Below are 13,596 nucleotides of genomic sequence, written 5' to 3' on the forward strand. Positions count from 1 at the left end.
CTTACAGAATCCTTCCTTCTCAAATTGTTACCTTATCTAATGTCAGAGAACCTTCCTCTGCTTCTGTTGGTCCTTCTGGCAGGAGAGGAGCAGAATCTGATACTAATTCTGAAGGTTGTTCTTCATACTCTTCTGAAAAGAGGAACCATAATTCGCCATTATGAGAGACATGAAAGAATTTATGTGAACCACCATGACATTACGATCTAGCCAAAAACAGATGTGAACTGAAACAGGTGAAAAATGTTTGAAGCCAAACATTGTATGAGAATTTATTAAATTTTTCCCGTAAACTTTTATTCATATTAGTAAGTTTAGATTTAAATGTGATTTATATATTGGTTATTACATAAAATAAAAGCACTCAAACATTTACCTAAGAACCAAGTCCATACTGATAGCAATGCAGCTGACACTTAATAAATGTATCATATGCATTTCTTTTGATTCAATAATAAGATGATTCGATCACCAACTGAAATAACACATCTACTAGAGATTTTTTTGCACAGCGGGACAACTGCCTCCAAAATTTTGTTTGTTTTTTTTTAAGAACATATTTTTAAGGCCATCACTGCAGACTCTTCCTACACACTTCTCTCTGGGTTATTTTGCAAGGAAGAAAGGCTGGAGAAAATCCACAGGATGTGCAAGGAGAGCACAAAGGGAAAGGGCAGTAGTAAATCTAACTATCCTCAAGTGAGCACAGTGTTACGTCCAAGTCTTTTTTAGGAAACAGGCTTAAATACTAGATTTCACTCAAAAGACAGAGGGAGGAACTAGAAAATGGGGGAAAACATCTTGAGAAATGTTGAGTTAAAGGATTTCTAAACACCAGCCTAACTGATAGTTTGATAGTTTGGGATGGCAAATGAATTTCTTGTACTATGCAACCACATGCTGTGTCCACAAGCTGAATACTATCAACACACTGAGCATCTTTAGAGCAGTTGACTAAATAGGATGCTTCCTATATTATTTGTTCAGATTCATTTAGGTTTGTCTGTATCAGTTTAGTCAAAACTGTTTCAATAACAAGTACTTGGTTGCAAGTTCAATGCTCAGATATGACATTTAACCATGACTGTTCTTTTAAAACTTCATACTGAAATCCACTTTTTTTTGGGAACTGAACATTCTCCAGTACGGAAGGGGGAAAATTAAGAGGTTTTACAAAAGCTAGATCTAGGGGAGATTGCCTAAGAAAAAAATAAGATGTTTGTAGAATGCTTTGATGTGCCCTAAATCATTATCAAGGTAGGGCATGAACCAGGCTGCTATATGTAGGAAGAGACAAGGAATCAATCCAGTTGACAGATAATTAAATCAGTACTGTATTAGCTGGAATGTTTAACCAAGAGCATACCTTCCTAAGTCAGGTATGTCAACTTGCTAAGTGGTTAGATACACAGTTTTTGCACCACAATAAGTCATCATTATGCCATGTGTGTACTACACAAATTCCTATCTTCAGAACAATAGCAGTACAGCACAGTAAAATCTTGGACCATCAGTTAAACCCACACCGGTATACCAGGAAGAGAGCAGTAAACTTACTTTCACCAGCCACATAATTAGCTGGAAAATAGCCTTGCTGTCCATTTGCTAGGCTGCCAAACCACCAGTTATCATTATCTTTGTATAACACTTGGATAATGTCACTGCGATGGATGGTTAGCTCATCTGATCGATGCGCTGTGTAGTCATAAAGAGCCACTACCTAAAAGAGAGATAAGAGCACCACAGCTTTATCACAACCATGCCACAGAGAAAAAAGCGCAACATTCACTTCCTCTTGCAGAAAAGCAGCTGAAACCAAAGCTGCACTTTGGTAAAAGCTGAGGCTGCCTCAAGTTTTGCTAATGGGATCAGGGGTGGTGGGAAAGCAGCAGGAGAGGCAAGATAAAGGACTGTGGGATTGCAGAAATGGTTAAGAACATTCAATTCACTAAGATTAGCTTCAAAACAGCAGCTGTTAGTTTTATAAGCAATTTGCTTGTGAAGCAAAAGGAAAAAAAAACTTCATACATTCAGTTTCTCAGAATTGTTACACCACCTTCAGATCCCATTCTCTGTGTGCTCATGAAGCATATGTGTTTGAATAAATACTTCAACAGTATGACAGTTTTATCGAAGGAAAAATTTAATACAAAAAGAGATTGCAAAGTTTTGCTTTGATCACTCATTTTTTTTTTCTTTCTTTTTTTTCTTTGTTTTGCTTAAAAATAAGGGTTTGGATGCACAACTTTAAAAATATCCTTTAAATATTTTAAAAATACATTTAAATTCCATTTCACATAATAAATCCATTTGACATACAGTGCACCTATACTTTTATGAAAAAGAATACTAATAGTCATCAGCATCATGCATACTACATAAAATACATTACCAGAAGCCTGCTTTCTACCCTGAATATGAAAAATCAAGCACAATTTCTTATTTATTTCCTATACCCTATGAACAAAAATCTGTCCCGGTGAATTACAAGCAGAAAAGCTTGAAAAGAAAACAAATGAACTGAAACAATAAGGGAATTGCTCACTTTCTTCATCATAAGTGAGGAGCAAAATTATGACCTATTTTAGACACAGAATGCTGCTTCCCTACCTATAATTTTCATCTCAGATTCCTCTACAAAATTGTAAGTAAAGAGGTCAAAGACAGGTATTGTTACGAGCAATAGGAGGTTTAAGGGGATTGAAGGACATAACAAAGTATGACGATAGGGATTTGAAGGAAAAAAACCCTTTTTATTACTCATGCATGCATTTAAATCTTAAGACTGCTGAACTGTACAATGCTTTTATATTTGTATTTCTACTTTGAGTAAGATCACCTGTGAGTTAGATGTGTAAAAATACAGACAATGTCACTTGTATTTTCAAAATTCCATGTCATCAATTAAACAGATTAAATCAGTTATAAATGGGAAAAGATGGAAATGATTCAATTGATTCCATGATACCATTTTAAATTTTATGTGGCAATTTTTGAGCTGGTCAGTATCAAAAATTAGTATCAGCATAGTTCTCACTAAACAGGAAATTTATCTAAATATGAATTCAAAAGTCCTGAACTTACATAAAGAAGTTAAACAATGAAATAACCCTTATCATAACTCTCCTCCCTGCATTAGGAAAGCTCATACAGTAATTACAGGTGGTGTTGACAATATAGAAATATGAACTACAGCACAGAAACAAACTAAACCACACTAATGAGCACCGTGATCACGTCCAGTAAGAGGTGCTCTAATAGTGGCCACTTCAGTTAAGTGACGACCTCATGAAAACCATGAGGTCACTTAAGGTAAAAAAAAAAAACAAACACCAAAAACCAAACCCAAAAAGGAACATAGGAATGTAACACTAATTACTTGGCAGCATGAAAAACAATGAAAGGTAGAGCTACAATTACTTCATTTTGCAGTGTCTTTTTTAAGATAGTTCTGGTGTAAATGTTATGTTTTTTGGAAAATATTACAAAAATTCACTGCTACAAACAGTTCAAACCAATCAAGCAAGTCCCACTGTCTGTCTCTCAGAAATAAGAAATTAATAAACCAATGTGTCCTGTAATACAAATGGTTTAGTAGGCCTGACAATTTAAAAGAAATGTGGAAATTGCCACTATATTCTCTGGAGACATGTGGTCAGAAAAATGACCAAGATGGGATAGAGGAAATGCACCTCAGAACCAAAGAAGAATGTACACCACTTACAATTATGCCTAAAGCACTGGACTTTCTTCTGGTGTGACATTCAAACATTTGTCAAGTTCTTCCTGTGTCCAAGTCCAAGTGAAAAATAAAAAATTCTATATTCAACAAAATTTTACAAGATTGTTTTTCAAGAGTGATATAAACCCAGCATTAATGTAGTTATGCCAGTTATGAACATCTTCGTAAGAATTACAAAATCTATGGGAGCAAAAAAAATCCTTGGGATTTCATGCTACAAAAAAGGGAACATGCTTTCAAAAGCACAGATACAGTATAACAGGTATAGAAAATACTGCAAAAAATTACATAATACTTACTGTCTCTTGCACGAGTGGACAACTGCTTCCTCCTCCCACTCCCAGTGCTGTCAGGCTGTCATCATTCTAGAAGAATAAATTATGTTGAAACTTTAATATGAAGTATCTTGCTAAACTATGAGTATTTTCACGTCTACTAAGATGATAAGAATTATCTGTAATATAATGCTCTTTTTAAAAAAGAAAAAGCAGAAGTGATGTTAAGCAACACTGAGTAATATTGGCTATTGGTTGGTAGATATTTAAAAAAGATACCAAGTTTTTCAAGTATGTAAACTGCACTAAAGACAACTGGACTGGTGACTATGCAGTCCCATCTTGTTTGCACTGCAAATACAGCAGATATTTAAGAAGTTCTTGCAGTGAACTTTACCTCTGAACCAGTATGTAAAAGATATCACTTCTATATAATGGAAATTTCAGGTTGGTCTTAATAACCAAAACTTTCCATTTAATTCTAGTTGTTCTATCTTTACCACTCACTCTTCAGACTTCCAACGAATTCAAAAGAATAGTTGATATATAATGCAATAATCAGGATATGCCTGTACCAAAAAAATTTATTTCTGTCAAACAACAGAATGCTTCAGTTGAAAGGAGATATATTATAGAAAAATTAAAAAAATTAGTAGAGTAACAACAAACTAGAAAAAAAAAGGAAGAGCTGGAAGTCCTTTGCTGGTATTAATTTTTTTCAGTGGTCGATCTTCACAAAGGAGAAGCCAGTTTCCCCCAGATTTTGTATGTGTCAAAGGACATAGACTGCAGTACAGAATAGAAATATTACAGAGCAATTAAGACATTTTAGAAGAGAAAAATCAAATGTGAGATTTGTGAAGTAAACATTTCTACCTCTAACAGATATACCACTTTATAAACACTTAAATTTGAAAACTTTTATCCAATATACTTCACCTTTTTCATATTTTACTGCCACTCCTTTAACTATCTTTTACATGAACTTCTTTCTCTTCTCTTGCTTTTTAAAAAAATGTATCTAAAATATAGTGCTCCTTTTATTTTCAATAGGGTTTTTTATTTTTTATCAGCATGGTTCAAGGAATGTCATTACATATTACAAAGAAAATCATTGCAAATCCTCAGCAGAATAAATGGTATTCTCAAGAACAGAGATCCTTGCCCTCAATGTTGTCTTCATAACTTAGTTAGGCTTATCCTATATGGAAAATAAATCACTGAATATCCTGAGGTTCCATCCAGTCTCCAGATTGTTTCAGAGCTGCCACAGTAGTTACAGACACATACAGTATATACAGATGAACACAGTGTAAAAGTGAACAATTGTACTCAATTCTCATCATCTACCAGAACATCTAAACCTACCACCTAAAGAGTTCTGAGTAATTATGTACATGCACAGAAGGAAGAAAAAAAGTGTAACTGCCTGATTTGATAAACAAATTTTGAACAAGGACTGGTGGAGCTGCAGTTCAGAGTATGTGGCTTGTTCAGTGGTCTACTGGTAGTTAGCACTGCTGTACAGGTTTCAGCTAATTCTCATTTTCCATTCTCAAGGTTAAGAGAACTGTACAGGCAGTGTGCTTAGCCTGTGGGATGGGAGTGCCTCCTGTTGCTCAAAAATGATTCATCAGAATTATTAGCAGTATTATTTAGATATCTAGTTCAGGTATTCATATTGCCCCATTATTGTGTCTCAATCTGTCTCTCTCTCTTTCTCTCTTTTTAATAAAGTATTTATGTGGCTCTCAAACACTCAACTCAAGAAGAGTTTGAAGAGAGTGAGCTGTTTGGAAATAACAAGCTAAAATCCATGAGTCACCCTGTGATGACGTTGAATATTCTCAGACACTGCCTTAAACTTTTAAGCAACAACAATCCATAGAGGTGCCTCTTAAAGAGATAGATACTCTGAGTATGTCACTGGCTACACACAGCTCTACCTCTACCTGGCAATTGCCACAGCTGTGATTCAAAGAAATCAAACTCAATTATCATTATATGACCCCTTTACAGCTGCCTACCACAAACGTAGCTACTGCAAGGCAGAAGAGCTGCCTCTTCCATGCCATGCCATTCCTTAAATAGTGCCAACTACTAGTTACACTGCAAGAAACATCCAACTAAAACTGCTGGCCTTTCAGCTTGGAAACATAATTTTTTACATGTTGTGTCACAAGACTAAGGCACATTTTCAGGATTCCAAAAAAGCAACAGACATACTGTAATGTATGAATACATAATTCTTAACACAATATTAATGTCTCCTTTTTTTCATGCAGGATGGAAACTAGATAATCCTTTTTTTGCATTGGAACAGATGTGGGGTTATAGCCATCTTCCAAGGAGTTGGTCTTTTTGGGAGGCAGACATCTATGAGAAACCGAAACGAAATCCTTGCTGAAAAAGTCTGCCGTGTCACACTGATTTTGGTTGAACAAAGCTGTTAGGAGCTTTCAGCATTAAAGGAACATCCTCAGAGGAAGATAAATAGATCCAGTCATTCATGCAGAGTTCTAGACCATGGAGTATCACACTGGTTATCCATGACTAACCCACTTAGATACCCTTGAAATTTCTAAATCAAAACCAAACAAAAATGTTTCGAGACACTAATACAAAAGAGAACGTTGCACCTAAGAGTAAACCAATAGATACACTGTTGTATCAAGTGTTATCAATTCCTGATAATACGCTAATTAAAATGTTTATGGTTTCTTTTTAATTGGGCAGTTTCAGTAATTGTGCTAATGGACGTTTTGCTTTTTTGATGCAGATGTATAGCAGCCAACAGGATTTGGGCATTAAATATCTCTCATCCTCTTAGCAGAAGGAGGACTGAGTAAGAACAAGTGATCAGTTGTTACTGTCTTTTCAGTAAAAGTCTCAGCATTTCATTTGTCCTACTGAACCAATATATTTCAATTACCACATTATCAAAGTTTAAAGAAAAATACGGAAAAATGTAAAGTCTAATGATGTTTCCATGTTTTTACCTTATAGGTAAACATATTCTTCATTGTAAAAGAATAAACATATAGATTAAGTCCCACTTCTAAGAGTTAGTCATTACCTCTTAATAACAACACTTGAAAAATAAGCTTTTCTAAGACTAATTTTAGGCGACACTACACATACCAATGGGAACCCTAATGTGTATGCATACAGGGCGAAAGCCACCCTCTCTCCTTTTCCCATTAGTGACAGACTCAGTGACATGAAGAAGGACAAACAACTATTTCCTGAATGCTGCACAGCACCACTACTTCACTCCACCTCCCTATACCTGCCATCTGCCAGAATGGAAGAGAAACTGGGAATATTACTTATACAAACAGTCCAGTAAACACACAAGGAATGTGTGTTACAGCTTCTCCTGCCTATCCAGTAAATCTGTGCCTCAGTGTGTAATAGTCCAGGTTCTAAGACTGTTACCTTTTCAGGGTTTTTTGTTGCTGCTTTTGGTTTATGGTGGCTTCTTGGTTTGGTTTTTTTTTTAAAGAAGACAAAATGAGAAATTAACTTATACAGCTTGATTGAAAACTCTTCGTTAGCTTAAAAGATAATATTTAAAACATTTAAAAATCTTACAGAATAGACCTGAGATTTTACTGCTGCTACATTGTCTTCCTTTTTTCTTAAGAAGGGTTAGAAATTCAAAGAGTTAGAATTTTACTTAATTGTCTCCTCTCCTAAAAACGTCATGCAATCTCTTTACTGCAGTAATTGAAGTTTTAAATTAAATGCTAAATAAGCTGAGACTTAGAAGAAAACAGATGAATACTGTCAGCACTATCATATTTCTGTTCTTGTTCTCTGGTCCAATGCATTCTTTTTCCCATTAGTGACACCTAACTACAAATTTAGTCTGTGGGAAACAGAAGTACAAGTATTTGTATTAATAGGTAAATTAAAATTTTTCCAAAAGTATCAATTGCTAAGAATTATATACTCTTCTTCGGTTGTAATTAATCTGTCCATAGAAACTTTAAAGTTACTTCCTTACACTTCAGATGACTACAATCCTGATTTGATCACAGCCTTTTAATATTTAATAATCATGGGAATGTATAATTTGCCTTGAGGAAAAAAGAACCTGCAGCAGACTGCACTTTATTGAAACCTGCAACATACAAACAGAAATAAGAAATGCAAACACAGCTGCTACAGTAAAGCCTACAGGGATAAAAAAAGAAAAAAGGAAAAGGAAGAAAAGATCAATTCAGAAGCATGTGAAATACTCCAGCTCCTGAAATTATTTAAAACCTCTTCAACTATTTCACCATTTGTAAATATGCTACTTTTTTGGTATTAATTACTTGGTTAACCTGCACTTACATACATATTACTGCATTTATAATAGGAGAAACAACAAATATATTCAATATTCAGTGTTCAAATATAACACTTAATTTAGCCCCCTCAGAAAAAACTATTTTAAATTAGCTGCTATTTAGCATCTTACAAAAGAGCTGATCCTGTAAATGTTTATCAAGCTTGCTGTGGTGGAGAGCACTAATGTACTGGTTGAACAATTTATACTTTTCCCTAAAAATATATATATTGATGGCAAAAAATTTAAAGTGTGAAAACAAGAACCATTTAACCACTAACAAAACAGCAACGTAAAACCACACTTTCAAATTCCTTGGTGAATCCTACTTAGTTTACAAGCCTTCCACAACTGTATTAACAGATTCTATTAAATAAGGTAGGATCAAAAAAATCCTAAACCAATCCAAACCAAAACCCCAAATCCAAATTGTAAAACAGGTATAAATGATCAAAGTTAAATTGTGTCCATTTATAATATTTCTCTCAAAAATTACAAGTAGTGCAATTACAACAGAATAATAAACCATGGCATTCTGTTCATGAGTCCAGGAGGATTAACATCTCTAGCACAAGAGGCTCAGCTTCATAGAGATACAAATGCGTTCAGTATTCAGAAGCACCACTTGTTCTTCTGTCACTAGTTCCTCCATACATTTTGTGTTTAATACAAGTTTATCAAATGTAAAGTTGGAATTAATGGCATTTACAGATTCTGTTGGATTTTTATTATGGTGATCAGGAAACCAGAAATAAACAAAGGAACAAATATAATCAGTAGAAGTTTACAATCAATATTTAATAGATAAGCAGTTAAATAAGCAAGAGAATATCTGTGATTTCACTTGTTACAAAAAGATGAAGTATGAAACAGTAAACAACGAAAACATCATGCTACAAATAGAATTTCATTCCCAGTAACTGTCTCAGCTTTCTTTTGCTGTTTATAAATGCCTTCTTTCTCAGTAATAATAAAAAACTCGAGCATGATTTTAGCTTATTTATTTCTAAACAACAAAAAGTAAATAATGAAAAAAATATAAAGCTTTTGATTTTCAGATATCTGATCTTCCTACCAGCTGGCTGCAGCATAAGCTAATTTGCCTATGTAGACAACTGGCTTGAAGATACCTCTTTTTTTAATAAAGACAGGATAAAAAAACCACCTCTCTACAATGAGAACTTGTGAATAATGACATTTTATAGTTAAACATCAATTTAAAAAAAATGCAAAAAGAGAATTCCATACCATCTGTAGTCTACCCAATAGTGTTCGGCTAAGAGGATTTCCTACTGGGCTGAAACACCCTGTGAAAAGAAAAGGCTGTGAATTTTCTGCTTGTTATCCTTTTCCATCGAATAAACCATTTTATTTTAAAATCATTATGTTAGCAGGATATGTTTGACAAAATTCTAATGAAAAGCAGCAGCATCTTTCAGTCACAACTATGCAACCTTCAGTCAGGAACAGTTGGAGGATTTATTTAACTAACAGACCTGACACAAGGTTAACTAATCCAATATTTCCATTCAAATGATTTGGAGAAGTAGCTCAAGCTATGTCCACATGCCATCTCATGCTCAAAGCTGACACTATTATCTAGGCTGTATTGCTTTCCTCTTCATTGAATTTCTGAGTAATGCATACAAAGTTTTCCAACAGAAATGATCACAAAAACTCACAAAGGAATTACTTCCTTATTTTATCTGAAAGAATAACTATGTCTATTCAGTAGTTCCTTTTGATCATCTGAGTTCCTATCACAACACATCTTGCTGTTTATTTTATTCACTCTCTACAAAGCACACTTGAACAAGTACTTGTAAATTCTTTTCAAACTATTATGTTAACTACTAAGCTCAAGAAAATCCTTTCATCATCTATGGATTTATCTTTTTGTTATTGGTCTCCTCAGCTGTATACTTAAGAAAACATCTTAAAAAGAAAAGATACAAAAAAATCTGAAAATCGTTGAACATGACAGTGAAATATGCTACTGCTTCACTGGAGAACCGTTTCTCCAGCACAGAAATGCCAGGCAACACAGAGTTAAGCTCACTGGATTTTCTCTGTGAGATACTAGCTTTCAAACAAGTTTTGTTTTCAAAGAGGAATAAATTCTGAAAACTCATTTTCATTTGCCACACCAAAAGCCTGCTGTCCAGTATCTGAATAAAGAGTACTTTTCAGATTCAGATTCCCATGCACTGGCACAGCTCCACAAGGAAGCTTGCACAACTTCACCTACAGTATCCTTTCTAAAGCCTAGCGGTTTTGACTTTCACAGGAGATTTACTCATAAATGCTTAATCATTAAGATATTTATATATTTCTAGCTAGAATAAAAGCTGCAAGATCAAATAGTCATAGTTAAACCATGCTCCTGCAGATCTTCTGCATATGACTAATTTTGTACTTGTGAAAAATCCTAAACGTGCAATAATACATTATTCAACTTTGCGTATGAATTAAAAGATTTCTGATCTTAATAACTTCAAAAAAGCTTGTATAAATTCTGAAATACTTCATTTTGAAAGGCTTTGCTTCTTATTATTTTACCCCATCTCTTTTAAGAAGAAGAAAGAGAAGAGAATAGAAACCATTTTCTGAATTTAACCCATGCTCAAGATGGTAGACCTGAAGCTAACCTTTTTTCAAACAAGCTATTTGCTAAAACATTTGTTCAGCACTAACACCAAAAGTCACCGGGGATATTACTTCTACTGATATTATTATCTACATACTCATACAAACCCAGATGCTACAGAGGTGATACTACATATTGGATATACTGTTGCATACAAGTGTCACATCAGCTCTTTGAATAAAAAACCCCAAACTCAGAACCAATAAAATGTCTGCATGATAAAAAATAAATTTTTCTTTAGACAGCTAAGTGTTCTACCATAGGGTAATGAATTTGAGCATTGCAGTGTTGTGCCAATTCACACAAGCGCATACTAAAATACAAGATATATAAAATATTTGATAAAAAAAATTGTTTGTTTGGAAAAGTCAAGTTTTAATTAAAAATAAAATTAATCTGTATTTTCATCAGTAATATAATTGACTTTCTTGTTTTCCTAAGGAAAATACGCATTACCTCCAGACTGTATGTTTATGCATGTGAGTACTCTTGTGTAGTCTGTCTATTTAGTTGCTTGTCAAGTGAAAACTTTATGGTTAGACTGATATTCCCAATTAAGATTCAATAAAGAGCAGTGCAGACCTGTTATGCTGCAAGCACAGGATAGAGACAGATGTGTAACTTAAAGATACAGGCAGTGTGCTGTACTGAATTCTAGAAGCTGGCACTGGTTTATTCAGCATTTTCCATGACTAGAGCCAAAACAAACAGAAAATCCTCACTACTTTGCTTGAGGTGTAAACAGACCACAGCACACTTGGATCCAAATACTCTATGATCACGGCTATTGGTTACCCTAAACTAGTTTTTAGCATTATCCATTAGTTGTTTTCAGTTATTAAGTATTCCTTTAGTAGCCCCTACATTCAGAACAGTCATATTAACAAACCTCAAGTAAATAAAACAAAACCAACAAAAAACCCTGTCCAAAGCTTCATCATTCCCAAAACAAGGCCCGTTCAGCATGCAAGGGAATATCCATCCCTTCTTTCTCAAATGATGCAGAACAATTTTAAAGCAATGTTATACAGCTACTGGCTTGATATGGTTCCATGCTTGATGAAGCATGTAAATGACATCAAGCAGGTGTGACTAATAGCCTCAGCAGTGCTTTCTTTGGTTATCTCTGATCCAGGCTGTACACTTTTTGACTAGTATAGTGAGGTACTGAAACTGAGGTCAGGATTGCAGAACGACATTTCCACTTAATCTGAAAATGAAGTTTACAGGACACCATGACCTGTTGGGACTCTCACTTAGTCTGAGTTAATGGAAAGGTCATTAAATCCCTTGTACTGTTGAGCCTGAAAAAACCCCCAACACTGCCAGGTTAATCTAGATTGTCCTATCTTAAGGATGCGTCATAATCAGTAATGGAAAAGCATTTTTATTGATAGAGAGGGTTTATCTGAACTCTTCAATAATCTTCTTTCTTAACAGCATCATCTGCCTTCACCTTCAAAATCATGTACATCTTGAGAAGCTAATTTTCCCTATTAAAGTATCAACATTTGAATTACTGCATTTCTTATTACTCTACATTGATTCTTCAGTGGTTTCCTTTCTATGAAATTTTACATGAGAAGAACAGATTATTTCTAGAAAAACTTATCGCTAATGTCTAAATGAAACATTAGATGTCTCAAAATGATAGATGCTAATGCTTTTTCTCAAATGACCAGAATTTTCATATCAACACAATTTAACAGCAAGACAGCTCCTCTTTAGGGTCCACATAATCCTACTGTTAAAATTATCTTGTGAGTCCAAGCATGTGCTGGCTTTTGGGAAATGACTACCAAAGAACCAGTATCTTTTGAAAAACAGTGTAGCTGTCTGCCTTGAGAGGAGTCTGAAACCGTGGTAGTTTCCTGCATAATTTGAACAGTGAACTGAAAGTCTATCCTCAGTTCCTCCCAGGTCACTTCAGGCAATATATTCTCTGCCAGTAAAACAGCAACTAAAGAAAAAGGAAGACAGAAACCAAGTAGTTGTCCTGTCAAAAACACACCGATACTACTAAGTTCCCAGTTTTACGGCATGCTTTCACTGAAAAACTACCCTCTGCTCTAGACAAGCACATTAGCATGAAGTCATCAAATTCTAAATAGTTGGACTGAAATGCACAAAGTAGATGAGTTGGTATGATAACAGCAACGGTGCCCCCCAAAGTAGTACTTGTAATTACTAAGAAAACTTCCCTTTAAATAACAGGATCTTTAGCTATTTTATTTATTTTAAATTAATAGCATAAGAGCCAGAATAGGGAAAAAAATTCCTTCTAGGAAGTCACATAAACCCACTATTATCCTACTGGATTGTCCACAACCACGCAATGTTAAATGTTTATGTGAAAAAATGCTCTTTTAAGAGAGGCTGAGAGAACATTTATTAGAGAATTCATGTTTTAATTAACTTTTCAAAAGAAGGTTTATTCTCACTTTCTGAAATGTTCTTGATAAATTAATTTTTTAATTACTAAAGGTATTTTAGCATCATAAATCTCTAAGGATTCCAGTCACAAGGAATCTACAGTTAATGAAATCATCCAAAATTTCATCCTGGAAAATTCTCATAAAATCACAGAACATCAAAG

At 34.4% G+C, this 13,596-nt stretch overlaps 1 protein-coding gene across 11 annotated transcripts in view; it reads right to left on the reverse strand.

The window, feature by feature from the left end:
- The window catches only part of AHI1 (Abelson helper integration site 1), a 95,334-nt gene that overhangs the window by 14,702 nt on the left and 67,036 nt on the right, over positions 1-13,596 (reverse strand). For 10 of the 11 annotated variants that reach the window (XM_017829717.1, XM_017829713.1, XM_017829715.1 and 7 more), the window contains 4 exons: positions 9,602-9,660; positions 4,042-4,107; positions 1,558-1,720; positions 32-132 (listed from right to left, as the gene is read on the reverse strand). In XM_017829717.1, the coding sequence (XP_017685206.1) occupies positions 32-132; positions 1,558-1,720; positions 4,042-4,107; positions 9,602-9,660 (389 nt within the window). Of the gene's footprint in view, positions 1-31; positions 133-1,557; positions 1,721-4,041; positions 4,108-9,601; positions 9,661-13,596 lie in introns of those variants that run through there. The other variant, XR_001877170.1, reaches the window with a different exon arrangement.

The sequence above is a fragment of the Lepidothrix coronata genome, unplaced genomic scaffold, assembly GCF_001604755.1.
Source record: "Lepidothrix coronata isolate B3197 unplaced genomic scaffold, Lepidothrix_coronata-1.0 Scaffold167, whole genome shotgun sequence".
Taxonomy (NCBI): Eukaryota; Metazoa; Chordata; class Aves; order Passeriformes; family Pipridae; genus Lepidothrix; species Lepidothrix coronata.